At 40.6% G+C, this 19,501-nt stretch overlaps 1 protein-coding gene and 1 long non-coding RNA gene across 10 annotated transcripts in view; one reads left to right on the top strand and one right to left on the bottom strand.

The window, feature by feature from the left end:
- DAP3 (death associated protein 3) overlaps window positions 1-17,546 on the top strand; it is a 43,596-nt gene extending 26,050 nt beyond the window's left edge. For 3 of the 5 annotated variants that reach the window (XM_047784361.1, XM_047784359.1, XM_047784360.1), the window contains exons 4-13: window positions 220-321; window positions 2,803-2,911; window positions 3,045-3,137; window positions 3,774-3,904; window positions 4,495-4,575; window positions 4,662-4,820; window positions 5,673-5,732; window positions 6,232-6,321; window positions 8,367-8,484; window positions 9,124-9,510. In XM_047784361.1, coding sequence (XP_047640317.1) covers window positions 220-321; window positions 2,803-2,911; window positions 3,045-3,137; window positions 3,774-3,904; window positions 4,495-4,575; window positions 4,662-4,820; window positions 5,673-5,732; window positions 6,232-6,321; window positions 8,367-8,484; window positions 9,124-9,209 — 1,029 coding nt within the window. In that variant the 3' untranslated portion in view covers window positions 9,210-9,510. Of the gene's footprint in view, window positions 1-219; window positions 322-2,802; window positions 2,912-3,044; window positions 3,138-3,773; window positions 3,905-4,494; window positions 4,576-4,661; window positions 4,821-5,672; window positions 5,733-6,231; window positions 6,322-8,366; window positions 8,485-9,061; window positions 9,511-17,445 lie in introns of those variants that run through there. The other 2 variants (XR_007135501.1, XM_047784362.1) reach the window with 2 other exon arrangements.
- On the bottom strand, window positions 4,265-19,415 carry LOC125129562 (uncharacterized). Of its 5 annotated transcripts, none has more exons than XR_007135504.1 (6): window positions 19,038-19,415; window positions 17,455-17,580; window positions 15,286-15,317; window positions 13,151-13,228; window positions 8,294-8,413; window positions 4,265-4,373 (listed from the first exon to the last, which is right to left on the bottom strand). It is a non-coding gene; the product is annotated as an uncharacterized LOC125129562 (long non-coding RNA). The 5 variants fall into 5 exon arrangements; XR_007135506.1 differs by having other exon boundaries at window positions 8,294-9,417; window positions 17,455-17,576; XR_007135505.1 differs by having other exon boundaries at window positions 5,529-8,413; window positions 17,455-17,576.
- Window positions 19,416-19,501: the final 86 nt, after the last annotated feature.

The following is a 19,501-nucleotide window of genomic DNA, read 5'->3' as shown; positions in this document are numbered from 1 at the left end:
TACGTTGCTGAGCAACTGGCTTCATCATTCAGACCAACATCAGCTTTATATACACACTGTGGATTTGGGGATAACAACGAGGTTTTGCCTAAGAAATGAAAGCTATCTTTTCCAGCTCTGAGAGAAGTGTTTCCTCAGTATGGACTAGATGGCCCTTGCTACTTTTTCAAAGTCTTTGTCACTCTATCCATTATACCTGTTTGCATTTTTATTTCATAGGCCAAGCATAGGGAGCAGCATGAGGGTCAGCACTACAACATATCCCTCCAGGAGCTGAAGACTGTCTTCCCCCATGGCCTGCCTCCTCGCTTTGCAATGCAGGTGCTCAAAACGGGAGGGAATTGGAGGGACCTCATAACACAAGCTGTTGATAGCAGAGGGGTGGGATTAAGTGAGGAGAAAGCTATAAAAGATTCGTTTTTTGTTTTTTGTTTTTGATGATGTCTGTCACAGGAAGTTCCTGGGCCAGGCATCCAACTTAAGCCACAGTAGTGACAATACTGAATCCTTAACCACTAGGCCACCAGGGAACTCCAAAAGACTTAATTTGAATCTTTAAAAAAAAAAAAAAGATAAATTCAGCTGTTGATTATCTCTTGTGAATATTACTGTTGTTATAATTACTTTAAGCAAATGTTTATGTGTAGTTCACCACTTTAAATCCTTTTTGGAGCCAGGCAAAATATTCTTAAATAAACAAACAATATCCCACTCTTTTTCTTGTGTTATCCAACAGATTTCTTTTTTTTTTTTTTTGTCTTTTTGCTATTTCTTGGGCCGCTCCCGCGGCATATGGAGGTTCCCAGGCTAGGGGTCGAATCGGAGCTGTAGCCACTGGCCTACGCCAGAGCCACAGCAACGTGGGATCCGAGCCGCATCTGCAACCTACACCACAGCTCACGGCAATGCCGGATCGTTAACCCACTGAGCAAGGGCAGGGACCGAACCCGCAACCTCATGGTTCCTAGTCGGATTCGTTAACCACTGCGCCACGACGGGAACTCCCTTTTTTTTTTTTTTTTTTTCTCAACAGATTTCTATAGACTTCATTCAGCCTTCAAATAGTTGTTAAAAATGAATGTAATATTTGCCTTAGCAAAATACAATGAAAATACATGTGTAGAAAATCAAAACATAATATATTCCTAAGCCAAATAGAAATGGCATTTGGATTAGATGTATCATTCGTTGTTCTTCAGCCTAATAGCTTTTCAGAAAATAGCTTTTGTGGTCATAACTTCAACCCAAAGAGTGTAATCTTGGGTTGCATCATAGCCATTGAAAGAATTCATAATTAACTACAAGCAGTTTATTGGCAAAATTGGGTCTTTTGACTAATTCCTGCTCAGTTATTTTCAGCCTCAGAAATTATTCCTTACTGAAATATCAAACTTGACTGTGTGGGTGATTTTTAGCTTAGGAGCCAAAGGATGTCATTTCTTCTGTGTGCTTTGTTTCAAGAAATTAAATGAGACACCAGTAAAGGAGCTAATTCTAGACCACAGACAGCCTTGTCATCAAACATTTTAAGTTTGGGGAGTTCGCACTGTGGCACAATGGAACCTGCAGCATCTCTGCAGCACTATGATGCAGGTTCAGTCTCTAGCCTGGCACAGTGAGGTAGAGGATCGAACATTGCCACAGTTGTGGTGTAGCTCACAATTGCAGCTGGGATCTGATCCCTGGCCCACCTGAGAACTCCATATGCCACAGGCTGGCCAAAAGGAGACAGCCGGGGCGGGGGGGGGGGTGGGGGGGGTGGAAGAAGGACACAACCAGAAGAAATCCTCATTTTACACCAAGACGTTCATAGTGCAGTTTCTAACTTCATGGTTCTGAGCGCCTAACTTTAAGTATTTCAGTTGCTTTCAGAATGGCTTGCCCACAGTGCTTTGAAGGGAATTACTCATACATAATTTCCATTATGTAAAGGCCGACTCCTTCACCATTGTTTTGTTTATTTTAGTATTGTCATATGGCCTAATTTGGCATTTCTGTTTTAATATCTGTATCATGTTTTTAAAGGTTTCACTTTCCATTAAGTTTAAACTTACCTGTCAAAGTCCTTCTCCAATACAATTGTATTGGTCAGGATTTCTTTAAAAAAATACCAACACTATTTTAATCCTTATCTGATGTACTTGTGAGTAGTATAACAAGTATTTAACAAGTATTTATTCTTCTCATTAGATATCATTAAATATTTTATCTGCAAATCACTTTCACACATATCAGTGCTTCCCCAGGTTTTCCATCAAAGTATTCCTGGTAGCACAAAGGGAATGAATTTTGTGTGTCATTTCTCTGATGTGTCTATATGCTGGTGGTGTCAGGTATGGCTTCATAGTTGTGGGATAGCTGGTCACACCTGCTCCTGAGCTGTTATGTATCTGGTTCTAGAGAAAAGTCTATATAGTTACAGTAATAAGCATTAGCTAAAAATAAATTTTAAAGAATTAACATTTATTTGATGCTCACCATGTACCAGATATTTTGTTAAGCATTTTACACTTAACATTTCCTATCAGCCCTAAGTAGTATAGTTATGAGATATCTGGATTATTTGTGTCAACTGATGTAGTGTCTGTGCTTTGTGTACAGAAATAATCAAAAGCTTACTGTTATATACTTGGTGTGTTTCAATTTTTAGCTAAATTTTCAAATTTAATACCAACCCAACCTGAATAAAAGAAGAGAGGCAATTTGGTGCTATGGTTGCTGTATTAGGCTCGGTGTATCTACCAGGAACTGGCTGGGAGTTCCACACCCCACCCTCTCCTTCCTTCTTCTCTGTTTTGTTAGGTGAAGACATTCAATGAAGCTTGCCTGATGGTAAGAAAACCAGCCCTAGAGCTTCTGCACTACCTAAAAAACACCAATTTTGCTCATCCAGCTGTACGATATGTTCTCTGTATCCTTTCCTGCTTGCCTGGGTTGTCTGAGCCAGTGCTTTTCTCCCTCAAATGTGGGACAAGAAATGCTTTACTTGTTCACAGGCAAAGCATCCTTTTTGGTAGTGTTTTCTTTAACAACAGGTACTTTAGATGGTGAGAAGGGAACAGGAAAAACTCTCAGTCTTTGCCATATTCTTCATTTCTGTGCAAAACAGAACTGGCTGATACTGCATATTCCAGATGGTAAGAATTTTCTATCTTCACTATATTGGGGTTAGTTATTCTGTGGTAGCATTGTAGCTTCAGTTTTCTGACAGGGCTCTGACAACTAAGGGAAAGGTCTTTTACTCCATATGCAAATTGGTTTGAATTCTGGAACCTTTTGATGATGAGGATGACCTGCTTTGGTCCAGCAGTCCTCACTTTGATAGGTAATGCTGAAGAGCATAAACTCCCACCTTAGAGGTCACCATAGGCTTTACTGCCATCAGCCACAATTCTGAGTACTCATAGAGCTTTAGACATGGTACTGTTTATCAGCACTCTAGGTTGTCAATGTGGAACTTAAAAATTTAAAGTCTCATACTTTGCACATATCCCCCCTTGTTTTGTTCAGAGTTGTGTGCATCTATGTTTTCTGTCTTTAAAATCTGCCAGGAAGTCGAGGTGACTTTTAATCCATTTATTGTGTATTGTGTATAATGACAGTATTTAATCTAAGATGGACCAGATGAAAAAGTAAACCTCTGAAGAAAGAGGGTTTTGAGAACGCGTATGGGAAACTAAAAGTCATCTCCCGTAACTTAAAGAGCCATAGAGTATTTGGAGTTGAATATGGTTGGTTCCTGCTTAGTTTGTTTTGTTTTGCCTTTTGATCAGCTCATATTTGGGTCAAAAACTGCCGGGATCTACTACAGTCCAACTACAACAAACAGCGCTTTGATCAACCTTTAGAGGCTTCAACCTGGCTGAAGAATTTCAAAACTGCAAATGAACATTTCTTGAGTCAGGTGACTAGACGCCCAGAAGTTTGGTGCTGTACAGTCTTTTAAGATTTTATCTTCTTTGTGCCCTGAGTACCAGTAGACTATGGAGAACTAATATTATAATTGGGACAAATGTACCATTTGGTTTTTTTGTTTTGTTTTGTTTTTTGCTTTTTAGGGCCACACCTGCAGCATATGGAAGTTCCCAGGCTAGAGGTTGTATCGGAGCTGCAGCTGCTGGCCCACGCCACAGCCACAGCAATGTGGGATCCGAGCCCCGTCTGCAACCTATACCCCAGCTCATGGCAACACTGGATCCCCAACCTACTGAGCGAGGCCAGGGACCGAAACTGCATCCTCATGGATACTAGTCAGATTTGTTTCTAGTTTCCACTGAGCCATGATGGGAGCTCCTTCTTTTGTTTGTTTTTAAGCTCCAGGCCAGAAATGGGCTAGAAAGTATTCACTTCCCTGCTGAGTTCTCTTACAAGGCCTGAAAAAAAAAAAAAAACAGATTAAAACTGACTCCAAACAACCCTAATAACCTCCTACCTTCTTAGCTAGGGATAGGTTCATCCTTAGGCTAAGTGGCCTTTTTTGGGTTTTATTTTTAGATAAAAGTTCAAGAGAAGTACGTCTGGAATAAGCGAGAAAGCACTGAGAAGGGCCGTCCTCTGGGAGAAGTAGTGGAACAGGTATTAAAAACACTGAACGTGTACTGTGTCGTACCCAGAAACAGCCTCTTGTAGGACTGCAAGCCACTGTCTCTCTTTCCCTACAGGGCATAATGCGAGTGAGGAATGCCACAGATGCAGTTGGAATTGTGCTCAAAGAGCTTAAAAGGCAAAGTTCTTTGGGTATTTTTCACCTCCTGGTGGCAGTGGATGGGGTCAATGCTCTCTGGGGAAGGACCACGCTGAAGAGAGAAGATAAAAGCCCAGTAAGAAAGCTGAGTTTCCTATTCTGGTTTCTCTGATTTCTGTTACCACCATATGCCTAGGCTGGGACACAGCCTTTTAGACCATGCAGCATATTTTCTTGCCTTGGGATATTTGAAATGTATAGTGAAAATAGTATCAGAAGGAGAAGGTGACATGCATGTACTGTCTTCCACTGAGTACCAACAGCATGACAGCAAAAGCTGTTTTCTTAATTTTATTTAAAATTATTCTTATGGGTTAATAATTTATACTTTAAAAGTAATAAAAATTCCACAGAATATCATTTATACTGTTAATGTACTCTTTAATACACTTTTTTACTGCAAATGAAAACATATACTTAGTCTGCAAAAATAAATATATTCTACAAGTTAAAACCCAAAAGAAGCTGTTTTCTGTCGATTTTTTCCTTTCTATTCTCTTTTCAAAATGATATTCTCTTGGGAGTTCCCTGGTAGCTCAGCAGGTTACAGATCCAGCCATGTTACTGCTGTGGTGCGGGTTTGATCCCTGGCCCTGGAACTTCACGAGTGCAGCCAAAAAAATTTTTTTAATGATATTCTCTGTTCTAAGTGGAGAAGATCAGAATCATCAAGGAAGGGGGTGGTTTAAGGTGGGTGTTTTTTTCCCTCAGTGACTGTTTTTGATCTCCAGGAGCGTGGCAGTTTGAGGGCCAGTGGCTATGTAGCTTATCCCAGAGGTTGTACCTTCAGGGACTCTGGTCACGTAGTGGTTGAGAATTTTTTAGTTGTCAATTCAGATATCTCGCATCGCAAAGGAAGTAATGTTCTCTTCTCTCCTCCGGCCCCGCCCTCTCTACCTCTCTCTCACACACACCAACCAATGTGCAGATTGCCCCAGAAGAGCTAGCGCTTATTCACAACCTGAGGAAAATGGTGAAAAATGACTGGGTGAGTGCATGTGATGCCTAACACATTTCAGAAAGAAATATATTTTTGTTTTAAAGATGTTCAACTGCTTCATCCCTAATACTAACCAGTCTCTAATTTTATGGACAGAAATTCTTATATATCTTATTTCATTACCATAACTGTACCAAGTTTTGAATCTCTGTATTGGTTTCCTATCTTTCTGCTTCACTGGAGTACACTTATTCAAAACCATTTTATTTAAATATGGAATAATTTTACTTTCCTGCCATTGTTCAAGGTGTTATTTTTAGCAGCTTTGGAAAGGATTTGGATAAATCTAAGATCGAAGATGTAGCAAGCAATTTATTGTCAGAGCCAAATCTAGAATTAATAACCAATTTAGTTGCCATTTAACTATGTTAGATCATACTGCCTTACCACTGCATAGCAACAAGAACAAAAACTGCAGGTGATTAAAATGCATTTTTTTATCTTTTTCAGCCTTTTTTTAAATTTAGCCTTTTCTCCTTTCTTTCAGCAAGGAGGTGCCATTGTGTTGACTGTGAGCCAGACTGGTTCTCTCTTTAAGCCACGGAATGCTTATCTGCCCCAGGAGTTGCTGGGAAAGGTCAAATCACTGGAAAATTTGTTTGCCCTTAGATAGTCATTCTGTCTAAGATATATACAAAATTTGGAGGGGGTAGGACATGATTTCAAACTTGGAGAAAAACTGTATTACTCTGACTTCACCTAGATGTTTTATATGTTAACACTTTACCATATTTGCTTTATTCTCTCTCCAACTTTTTTTTTTCTGAATTATGTGATAGTGACCCAAAACATGATGTCTTCTTTTATCTCTAAATAATGCATATTTTCCAAAATTAAAGCTATTCTAATGTATAACCTCAGCATAGTTATAAAAATCAGAAAATTAACACTGATCTAATACTGTTACCTATCTATAGAATTTATTCTGATTTTGCCTGGTTATCCCAGTACCTTTACAGGCAAAGGAAGTCCTGGACAATGCACTGCACTCAATTGTTGTATCTTGTCAGTCTCCTCTAATCGATAGGGGCCAGTTCCTCAGTCTTTGTCTCTTATAACTTTAATATCTATATCTCTGTTTTTGAAGAGTGCATGCTAATTATCTGATGTTTTTTCCTGAGTAAATGTGATGCTAGAGATTATATTGGGTCTTCTCAGTGTATAATACCAGGAAGCTCGTGACACTTCTATTACTGGCAGTATAAGCTTCGAATGCTTAGTTAAGGTGCCATCTACCTGATTTCTCCTCAGTAAAATTACTCTTTTCCTCTGTAATAAATAAGTATCTTGTGGAGGTACCGTTGAGACTAGGTAAATATCCTTTTACTCCTCAAACTTTCCCTTACTAGTTTTAGTTTCCATTGCTCATTCTCCCCTAAATCAGTTATGATAATTGCACAATATTTTCTAGCTATCATTTCTTCTAAATATATCAGTTAGCTTTCTCTTAAATGTAAGGATTTTCCTTTCTTGTATTTATTTGTTTCAACATGGACATGTGGATTCTTGTTTATTGAGCTCTAAACTTTTACTATCATTATTTATTCTGGTGCCTAAATTATCCTAGTTTCGCCAACAGGAGCCCTTCAAAGTGGCTTCTTTGAACATGTCCCCATCATTTCCCCCCTACCCTCCCTCCACTGTCCCCATTATTGAAGCATTTTACTTTTGGCACAAGAACATGTTCCAGGCTTATCTTGTACTTTCCATACCTGGCCCTAGAATCAGCCATTTCTCCAAGGAGTTTTGGTTCATTTTAGAGGAGAATGGTATTAGAAACCAAGACCTGAGTGCTGCTGGGGTGTGTCTGTCATCTCTTCTAGGCCCTCCAGCACAGTTAGTAAACAGATCTGTGTACCATTCCTGTACACACAACATGCAGATATTTGTTTATATATATACAAGTCCACACACATCTCTGTTTCTCTGAGTTTGATTCTTTCCATTCCAGGCTAGCCCCCTACCCCACAGCTTTCCATACCTGTAACCCTCATCTCCAACAATAAGAAATCTGTTCTAATTCACACTATTTACCCTTTAGCTCAATCTCAGATCACAGTAAAAGTAGTTTCAGAACTGCTACCCCTTGGCTATAAAAATAAGCTGCAAACCAGAGCTCAAAAGAAATTTTTTTTACTTGTGTTTTATTTAGACTTAATATCTTCTTTTAGGGCAGATTTTTGTCTTTTGCCTTAAGGGACCTTTAGCTCAAATACTCTGTTCAGAAGCTGGTTTGGGTTAGTCTTCCTCCTCCCTTCTGTGTTCTGTTTGATTCATTTGTTTCAGTTTATATTCTATTTAGCGTCTTCTTCCATTTTGTTTATTTTCTGTTTTTGAGTATTTGAACTATCAAACAGTTGTTAGCAGTTAAAGTCAGAAATGTAAAAAAATTTAAATATGTTATGTATATACCCACTCAGATAAGTGACACCCTCCACCCCCCCCCAAACATTATCTCTTCTTTAAATATAGTATTTGTGGCCACACAGAGCAAAAGTAGCCAGCCCTGGAGCAGGGGGAATAGAATAGAACAAAAGCAAAGAACTTACCCTTAAAATGTTTAAATAAACATTTAGCAAATACTGTGTCCTTAACAAATACTGTGTCCTTTTTCTTCTCCAGGAAGGATTTGACGCTCTGGATCCCTTTATTCCCATCCTGGTTTCCAACTATAACCCAAAGGAATTTGAAAGTTGTATTCAGTATTATTTGGAGAATAACTGGCTTCAACATGAAAAAGGTCAGTTGCTTAATTTTTTCCTCTCACAAAAGAATCCCACTGAGTCAGAGCCTTTATCTCTTCTTCCCTCAGCAGCAGCCTGTAATTTGTATTTCATCTTTTTTCCCTTTATCTTGACTTCTTTCTGGCTGACCAGATGGGTACAGAAGGTGTGGGGTTGGGGAGGGGTAGTTAAAGTTTAATGTACCACAGACATTAAATTTCTCCCTATAATTATCATATTAGTCCTGAATAAGATGCTCACAGAGGAGGCCAGACCAAGCCCGGCCACTGGCAGAGTTTCCAGGTCCTTGGGTTGCTGCCACACTCACTGTTGCATTTATTCATCATTCAACAATCTTGGATTGAGAGGCTCATATGCTAGGGCACCCCCAGGGTAACTGATAGTGTGTGGAGGCTATTCCAGCACCAAACCAAATCCTTGCCATCCTGTCCTAGTCTCTGTATATGAAAGCAAAATTATGCATAGGAAAAATAGTACTGGGGGCATAGGGGAATAAAAGGTTTAGAAATGAGGTCCCTTGGGAGTGCTAATTACATGAGAGCAGAATCTGGATAATGTCATCTCTGACTGCAGAATTTGCTGAGTGACATGATGCTGCAGGAGAAAACTGCTCTCTGTGTCTGCCTCCATTTTAGCTCATACTGAAGAAGGGAAAAAGGAGCTGCTGTTCTTAAGTAATAGGAATCCCGGGCAGCTGGAGCGGCTCTGTGCCTACCTCTAAGCCATGGTCACAATGTGCCTGGAGGACACCAGACCTTTCTTTCAATGGACACCCAGTCAGATGGGGGAGTCCCACCGTACATGAGAAGAGCAGCCAGGCGCCTGCACTCACGGACCTGCAGTGGACGGGCCTGCAGTCAGCTGCCCACCTTTGTTGAAACGGATTCCTTGTGAAGTGACTGTGATGGTAATAAGATGTTCTATTGTTCCTGAAATTAACACCAGTTTATCAGATGTGGTTTTCACATTTTAAATAATCATGTAGCTTTTCCTAAAAAATTAAATTAAGTATTTTTCTTAAAGTGCTGTGTTTTGTTTATAAGATGAAAAGAGCCTTCAGATTGGCCAAATTGAATTTCTTTGGCATTCTGATTGTTGAGGGTCTGAAGAAACTAAATTCTACAGAAATTCTCCTGGCTGTATTCAAGTGAAGAGACTGAGATTCACAGCTTAACTTCTCCCTTCCAGATCATTAACTTCCTATTTACACTTTTATCAGTGGTCCCTGAGAAATTTCCTGAAACTCTAGCTGAGTCTGATACAGCCGCTGTGTGTAGGTTCTTTTTTTTTTTTTTTTTTGGTCTTTTTTGCCTTTTCTAGGGCCGCTCCCTTGGCATATGGAGGTTCCCAGGCTAGGGGTCTAATTGGAGCTGTAGCCGCCTGCCTTCGCCAGAGCCACAGCAATGGGGGATCCTTTAACCCACTGAGTAAGGCCAGGGATTGAACCCGCAACCTCATGGTTCCTAGTTGGATTCGTTAACCACTTCGCCACGATGGGAACTCCTATGTGTAGGTTCTTAAAAGAATTAACTACTAAACCCCTACAGCACACATTGTTTGTAATAAATTAATATATCTTTAACCCATATAGAATAGTACCATCTTTGTGAGATTTTAGAAAATAGGGACTCAGATCAGTTTCAGTAGTTTAACTCCCTCACCATGCCCCAGCTGCTGGTCATAAAGTCAGAAATTTGAATGTTAGATCGCTGCTTATTACCTGTCTTAGCCTATTTTCTTGTCTACTTTCACCTTATCTCTGTTTCATTTTATGTAATGGTAATAATAATGCCAGACTTGCAGGGATTTTGTTAAATCACCTAATATATGTAGAGTGCCCCACACATAGTAGGTACCCATTAAACTGCATTTATAACTTGGATTTTATAATGCTTTATTTGAAACCTTACTATGAGGGAGAGAATTAGTGAATGTATATCAGCATTTTTCATTGGACAGCCAGCTGCTCCTACCCTTAAACCACCTTCTCAAGGATTCCCTATCAAGGAATTCCCTGATAGCTCAGTGGGTTAAGAATCCGATGTCACTGCTATGGTGCCAGTTTGATCCCTGGCCTGGCAACTTCTGTATGCCATGGGCACAGCCCCCCAAAAAGAAAAGATTCCCTATCAAAATCAAACCTCTACCCCACCTGGATCCCGAGACAGTTTAGCTAGACCACTGTTCTAGCATCAGACTCAAAACTGTAGAGACTTAAGTTTAGCACTTGAATTTGGAAAACTTCTGTCTCTTTAATATGGTTCTGCTTCTCTGATTGAACCCTGATTGATACATCTCTTGATATGGAGAGTCGGCCCTTTAGATCTGTCTTTTCAAATAGCTCCAACTCACTTCTTCCTCTCTGTCCTTAGTACCACTGCTTTCATAACCCCATCACTTCCAGTTTGAGTTACTATAATCATTGGCTAATGTGTTTCTCTGCTCCCAAATACTCTTGGCTCCCCACTCCCATCCGTCTTTCACAGAGCTGCCTAAGTGAGTTTTCCAGACACAGCATATCGGAGCTCTGGGCTCAGAGGGCTGCAAACCTGACTAGTATCCATGAGGATGCAGGTTCAATCTGTGGCCTCTCAGTGGGTTAAGGATCTAGTGTTGCTGCAAGCTGCAGCATAGGTTGAGGATGTGGCTCGGATCCGGTGTGGCTGTGACTGGGGTATAGGCTTATAGCTGCAACTCCGATTCTACCCCCCGGCCTGGGAACTTTCCACATGCCACAGGTATGGCCCTAAAAAGCAAAAAGTAAACATAAACACAGCATATCATGCAGTTCCCTTAGTGTCATTCATTAGCTTCAATATCCTTTTATTCTAATTGGTTTTGCCATGTACCAAGTCCACACCATACCAAAACACTTCATGGAAAAATCAGGCTCCTTTGTTTCCTCTCAACTCCCTTTTCTAGAGGCAACTTCAGTTACCAAATTCTAGAGATACAATTCTACACCCAAAAACACTCATCAATTTACTTCACTATAAGACATAACACCATGAAATTCCTCAAACAGAACACAGAAAAACATTCTGACATAAATCATAGCAGTGTTTTCTTAGGACAGTTTTCCAAAGCAATAGAAAAGCAAAAATATAATACAACATTGTAAATCAACTACAATAATTTTTTTTATTTTTATTCTTTTTGCCTTTTCTAGGGCCGCTCCCGTGGCATATCTAGGCTCCCAGGCTAAGGGTCGAATCGGAGCCGTAGCCACCGGCCTACACCAGAGCCACAGCAACGCAGGATCCAAGCCGCATCTGCACCACAGCTCACGGCAACGCCAGATCCTCAACCCACTGAGCAAGGCCAGGGATCGAACCTGCAACCTCATGGTTCCTAGTCAGATTCGTTAACCACTGCACCACGACAGGAACTCCCTTTTTTTAATTTTTAAAAAAGAAAAGCAAAAATAAATAAATAGGACCTAATCAAACTCAAACAGCTTTTTGCACAGCAAAAGAAACCATAAAAGACAGCCTGCCTACAGGAGAAAATATTTGCAAATGATGTGATCAACAAGACCTCAATTTCTAAAATATATAGACAGCTCATATAACTGAATAACAACCCAATCCAAAAAATGGGCTGAAGACCTAAATAGACATCTCTCCAAAGAAGACATACAGGTAGCCAACAAGCACATGAAAACATGCTCAACATCGCTAATTAGAGAAGTGCAAGTCAAAACTACAATGATGTACCACCTCGTACTGGTCAGAATAGCCACCATTAAGTCTACAAATAAATGTTGCAGAGGGTGTGAAGAAATCAGAACCCTCCTGCACTACTGGTGGGAGTAAATCTGTGCAGCCACTATGGAAAACGGTATGGAGGTTCCTTAAAAAATATACTGTATTATCCGGCAATCCCACTCCTGGGCATCTGTCCAGACAAAACTCTTAATTTGAAAAGATATATGCATTCCAGTGTTCATGGCAGCACTGTTTACATTAATTAGCCAAGACATGGAAGCAACCTAAGGGTCCTTCAACAGATTAATGAATAAAGAAGATGTGAGATAGAGCTATACCCAGTGGACTACTCTCAGCCATAAAAATGTCATTCACAGCAACATGGATGGACCAAGAGATTATCATACTAAATGAAGTCAGAAAAAGACAAATATCATATGACATCACGTCTATGTGAAGTTCAAAAAAATGGTACAAATGAGCTTATTTACAAAACAGAAAGACTCAATGGCCATACAAAACAAACTTAGGGACACCAAAGGAGAAAGGGGGGAAGAGGGATAAATTATAGTTTGGGATTAGCAGATACAAACTACTATATATATATAAACAGATAAACAACAAGGAATTACTGTGTAACAGAACTAAATTCAATATCTTACAATAAATCATAATGGAAGAGATTATATATGTATAACTGAGTCACTTAGCTGTATACCAGAAACTAATGCAACACTGTAAATCAACTCTACTTCAATAAAGTTTTTTTCATATTTTTTTTTTTTTTAAATGTATACATTCTTTTTTCTCATATTACATGTTCCATCATATGTGATTAGACAGAGTTCCCAGAGCTACACAGCAGGATCCCATTGCTAATCCATCTCGAAGGCAACATTCTGCATCTAACATTTTCTTCAAATACACATCTTTTTAAGCACAAAATTGTACTTACTCTCCTCTACCTTGGCGGTTTTCCACATATCTTGGAAATTTTATCTGTCGGGAGTTTTCCTTATAAATTGTGTGCTCACTGTAAGGAATTTTAAAAGGAATTAGGTAGCACATAGAACCTCCCAGAGGGATAGTGTCACAAGCTCAGTAGCCACAGATAACATCCCAACCACAACAGGGGCAGGAGAGCTGTGATAAAGTCACCAGTCTGACCATGAACATGAACACTGCAGTCTGTGTTACTGACAGTGGCAGGAATCCTGCAGATAACCCTGTGCTGCCACCCCCCAAAAAAAGCAAGATAGATGTTTACTGGCCAGGACCTGAATCTGAAGCAAGCCTGATCCTTAGTTGTAGGCTGGGAAACTGGCTTCCATCCTTGGGAAGGCCATGCTCCTAATATGCTTGAAATACTAAGTTGTGTGGCTCTACCATTATTATATACAAAGTCCTTACTGAAGAATTGCTTCATTACTTTTGCAATTTGCTACATATGGATTCTTAATTTTTTCCAAATACTCTATCATAATCTTCCCTATTACATCCCTTTCTTTTCCTTCCTCCCTCCCTCCCAGCTTCCTTCTTTCTTCTTTTTTTACAGCCACACCTGCAGCATTTGGAAATTCTTGGGCTAGGGGTTGAATTGGAGCTGCAGCTGCAGGCCTACACGACAGCCTTAGCTACACCAGATCTGAGCAACCTTCGCTGCAATTTGCAGCAATGCCAGATGCCAGATCCTTAACCCACTGAATGAGGCCAGGGATCGAACCCACATCTCATGGACACTATGTTGGGTTCTTAACCCGCTGAGTCACAGTCAGACTCCATCCCCGCCCCCCCCCCCCTTTTTGGTCTTTTTGCCTTTTCTAGGGCCGCTCCCACAGCATATGAAGGTTCCCAGGCTAGGGGTCGAATCGGAGCTGTAGCCACTGGCCTACGCCAGAGCCACAGCAATGCCGACTCCGAGCAGCATCTGCAACCTACACCACAGCTCATGGCAATGCCAGATCTTTAACCCACTGGGCAAGGCCAGGGACCGAACCCGCAACCTCATGGTTCCTAGTCGGATTCATTAACCACTGAGCTATGACGGGAACTCCTGTGAACTCCCCCCTTTTAAGATCCTTCTACTGCAGTCCTGCCCCAATTTTCATTGTCTTCCTGCTAAGCCTTCTGCACAGCTGATGTCTTGGGGCTTTCATCACCTAAGTGGACTGAATCAGAATGAAAAGAAGTGAAACTATTTTCAGACATATTCCTGTATATAGAAAACCTTACGAAATCTCAAAATAATCTACTAGAACTAAGCACAAGTTCAGTAAGTCACAATAATACTACAAGATTAACACACCAAAACCAAGTGTATTTCTCTACACTAGCAATGAAAAGCCCAAAAATGAAATTAAAGTCTATTCTAAAATAGCAAAAAAATAAAATACCTAGCAATTGAATAAAAGAAGTGTAAGATATACATCAAAAACTGTAAAACATTACTGAGAAAAATTTTTAAAGATTTAAATTAATGGACAAAAGTCCATGGTCACGGACTTTAAGTCTCAATAGTATTAATTTGTTAATTTCCCCAAATTAGTTGATATGTTCAATGCAATCAATATTAAAATTTCAACACATGGAATTCTCCGTGTGGCACAGTGGGTTAAGAAACCAACTGCAGCAGCTGAGGTCACTGCAGAAGCCCAGGTTTGATCCCTGGCCCAGCGTAGTGGGTTAAAGGTACCAGCACTGCTGCGGTCATGGCATAGGTGGAAACTGCAGCTTAGATTCAACCCCTGGCCTGGGAACTACCATATGCCTCAGCTGCGGCCATAAATATTTTTTAACTAAAAATGTCAGCAAGCTTTTTTGCAAAAATTGGCAACTGAGCCTAAAGTTTATATGGAAATGAAACCAACCTGATTTCTTAAATAAGCAAATTGAGTGGTACTAGTATAGGAAAGACATTAGGTCAGTGGACCAAAATTGAGTCCAGAAATAAACCCTTATATTTATGGGGAATGGTTTGTCAACAAAGCTATCAATGCGTTTTAGTGGGGAAAAGATAAATTTCAACAAGTTGTGCTGGGATAACTGGATACATGGATACATACATGCCAAAATAGGAATTTTGAACCTTACCTCACATCGGACACCCAAAGCAGATTATAGACCTAAGTGTAAGAAGTATAAGACATTTAAATAAAAGCATAAAAGGAAATTTTTATGACTTTTTTTTTTTTTGGCTTTTTTTAGGGCTGCACTCGCATGTGGCATATGAGGTTCCCAGGCCAGGGATCCAATCGGAGCTGCACTTGCAGGCCTACATCACAGCCACAGCAAAGCCAGATCCGAGCCATGTTTGCAACTACACCACACACAGCTCACGGCAATGATCCTTAACCCACTGAGCGAGGCCAGGAATTGAACCCAAACCTCATGGTTCCTAGTCAGATTCGTTTCCAATGCGCCATGACAGGAACTCCAGAAATCTTTATGACCTTTAACTAGACAAAGATTTCTTATAAATGACACCAAAGAAATGATCTATTCAAGAAACATTTGATATGGGGTTCCCATTGTGGCTCAGTGGGTTATGAATCTGACTAGTATCCTTGAGGATGAGGATTCAATCCCTGGCCTCATTCGGTGGGTTAAGGATCCTGCATTGCCAAGAGCTGCAGTGTAGGTTACAGGTGCGGTTCAGATCTGGTGTAGGCCAGCAGCTGCATCTCCAATTCGACCCCTAGCCCAGGAACTTCCATATGCCCCCTAAAAAAAAATAAGGATACCACTAAAAAAATGAAAAAGTCAAGACACAGATGGAGAAAATATCTGTCTGATAAAGGACAATCTAGAATATGTAAAAACAATTGCTCACTAATAAACAACACAAAAAAAGGACAATTTGACATTTCTCTAAAGACATAATTGGCTGATAATGAAAATATGCTCAACATCACTAGTGATTAGGAGCAAATCAAAACCACAGTTAGGTACCACTTCACACCTACTAGAATGGCTATAAATCAAAAGGATGATAAGTGGTGGGGAGGATATGGAGAAATAAGAACCCTCAAACACTGCTAATGAAATAAAAAAAGTGAAGTATAACTTTGGAAAACAGGTTGGCAGTTCCTCAAAATGTTAAGCATGAAATTTATCAAACAACTTCTACCCTAGGTATCTACCCTAAAGTAATGAAAATATGTGGAGTTCCCACTGTGACACAGCGGGTAAAAAAAATGTGACTGCAGCAGCTCAGATGGCTGCAGAGGTCTGGATTCCATCTCTGGCCTGGCATAGCGGGGTTAAAGGATCCTGTGTTGCCACAGCTGCAGCAGAGTTTACAGCTGAGGCTTGGATTCAGTCTCTGGCCTGGAAACTTCCATGTGCTGTGGGTACAACAATATCAAAAAAAAAAAATAATGAAAATATGTCCACACAAACACTTGTGTTCAAGCAGCATGAGACTATTCATAGCAACATTCTTAATAGCTTAAAAGTGAAAATAATTCAAATATCCATCAACCTGTAAACGGATAACCAAAAGTAGCAAAATACTAATACATGCTACAACATGGGAACCTCAAAAACCTCATGCTGAGATTCCAGACACAAAAGACTACATTTTGTAAGATTATATAAAACATCCAGAAATGGCAAATCTATAAAGGCAAAAGTAGATTAATGGTTGCCTGGTATTAGGGATAGGAAAAGGGTTAAGCTATAATCACAGAGGAAGAATCTTTTGGGGATGATGTAAATACTTTAAAACTGAATTGTAATTATTGCACAACTCTAACATCATATACTTAAGATGGATGTAAGAGGAGTTCCCCGGTGGCTTAGCAATAAAGGATCTGGTGTGGTCACTGCCATGGTGTAGATTCAGTCCCTGGCCTGGGAACTTCCACAAGCTGCGGGACCAGCCAGAAAAACAAACAACTTCAACTGGCGTTCCCATTGTGGCTCAGCAGGTGAAGGACCAAACCTCTGTGAGGATGTCGGTTGATCCTCTGGCCTAGCTCAGTGGGTTAAGTGTCCGGCTTTATCACAAGCTCTAAAGTAGGTCCCTGACTGGGCTCAGATCCAGTGTTGCCATGGCTGTGGCGTAGGCCCCAGCTGCAGCTCTGATTCAACCCCTAGGGAACTTCCATATGCCACGGGTGTGGCTGTAAAAAGAAAAAAAAAAGGATGTAAATGATACCTCAATATCATTTAATGTATATAAGTGACACTTCAATAAGAATGTTTTAAAAAAAGCTTCGCTCAAACTTCTACCCCCCTCTTTCTTCACAGAGTTCATACCTTCATCAAGGTCTGACAACTCCCTGCCTCCTCTGGTTTCCTTGAGATGTTCCCACACAGGCATTTCCCCAATAAAGTACTTGCACGTGTAATCCCGTCTTGGTGTTTGCTTCTGGTATATACTGTCTTCAAGAGACAAAGTTGCAAAAAAAATAAAAATAAAAAGAGAGATAAAGTTTCAAGTAAGAAGTCAAAAAAGATAGACTATGCAAACACTAACCAAAAGGAAGCTGGCTCATCTATATTACTGTCAAAGTATACATTAAGGTAAAACAGTATTATCTGAGAAAAAGAGGGATAGTTTATAATGATAAAACTTTAAATTCACCAGCAAAATAAATCAACTGTATTTTTAGTGTGCACTAATAACATAAGAAAATAAAAACTGATGAAATTACAAGGAGATAAATAATCACAGTGGGAGAGTTAATATATACTTCAGTGGGAGAAGATATTTTTCAACACATATAATTGATAAAGGCCTTGTTTCCAGGATAAAGTGCTTACTCCTACAAATGGATGAAAACAACCCAAAAGAAACATGGGCAAGAGGCCTGAGCATCCACTTCACAGAAGTATCCTGGAGTTCCCGTTGTGGCCTAGCAGTAACAAACCCGACTAGTATCCAAGAAGATTCAGGTTTAATCCCTGGTGTAGGTCAGCATCTGCAGCTCAGTTTCCACCCTCAGCCTAGGAACTTCCATATGCCACAGGTGCCGCCTTAAAAAGGAAAAAAAAAAAAAAAAAGATATCTTGATGGCTGATATACAAAAAGGTGTTCTGAATATCACTAATAATCAAGAAAATTAAAACCCATATGATTAGGGCTAAAGTTTCATTTTTTCTTTTAAAACCGCACCGATGCATACAAAAGTTCCTGGCCAGGGTGGGGGCTCAGCGGACTCCTAACCTACTGGGCCACAGCGGGAATTCTCTAACTTTTAAATGTTAGCAAGGTTATGGAACATCACCTGCAAACTCCCCTATACTGATGGTGAAAGTGAAAATTAGAAAATTTAGAAAAGAATTTGGTGTTACTTCCCAAATCCAAACAGCCATCCTTATGACAGAACAATTACACTCCCAGGTATATATACCCAATAGAAATGTGTGCTCAAGAATGTTAACTATAGGAGTTCCCGTTGTGGCGCAGTGGTTAGCGAATCCGACTAAGAACCATGAGGTTGCGAGTTCGGTCCCTGCCCTTGCTCAGTGGGTTAACCATCCGGCGTTGCCGTGAGCTGTGGTGTAGGTTGCAGACGCGGCTCGGATCCCGCGTTGCTGTGGCTCTGGCGTAGGCCGGCGGCTACAGCTCCGATTCAACCCTTGGCCTGGGAACCTCCATATGCCGCGGGAGCAGCCCAAGAAATAGCAACAACAACAACAAAAAGAATGTTAACTATAGCCCCAAATTGCAAACAATTCCAAAATCTATTAGCAGAGCAGATCTTTTGCGGTATATTCATACAAAGGACTATTCTGAAGCAATGAAAATGAACTACAAGTGTACAAAAAACAGGAAGGAATTTAACAATATTGAGCAAAAGGCAGACGCAAAAGAAGAAGTATTCCGATTCACTTACATTAGATAGACACCGCCAGTACACAGGGTGAGAAGTCAGGAAGGCTATGGCTTTTGGACCGGAAGGCGGGGGGAGTGTGTGAGGCTCTACTGTAAGTGTCTAGTTTTCTGGCAAGGTTTTATTTTTTGCCTGAAGCACTATTAGCCAGCAGAATTCTCCTGTGAGAGAAGAGACAAAAGCCGCCAAGAGCCGGAAAGAGTAGGTAAGAGAGTCTTCAGGGAACAGCGCCAGGAATCCAACAAGACCTGCAGACATCACACGCGCGGACTCTCCAGCATGGCGCAACGGACCCGGCGCCTACAATTTCCGGCCTGCGCCGTGGGGCACCGCCCCTCGACGACAAGGCTGGTAAGCAGAACTGGTCCACACTAGGAAGAGGCGGGGCATGATGAGCGGTGTCTTTAAAGCCCAACGAATCATTTAGCCCATGGGAAAAGATGTGCTTTTGGACCAATAGGGAGCCA

Source organism: Phacochoerus africanus, chromosome 6 (assembly GCF_016906955.1).
Source record: "Phacochoerus africanus isolate WHEZ1 chromosome 6, ROS_Pafr_v1, whole genome shotgun sequence".
Classification (NCBI taxonomy): Eukaryota; Metazoa; Chordata; class Mammalia; order Artiodactyla; family Suidae; genus Phacochoerus; species Phacochoerus africanus.
The sequence above is the reverse complement of the archived record's forward strand: the minus strand, read 5'-3'. Positions and strand labels throughout refer to the sequence as shown.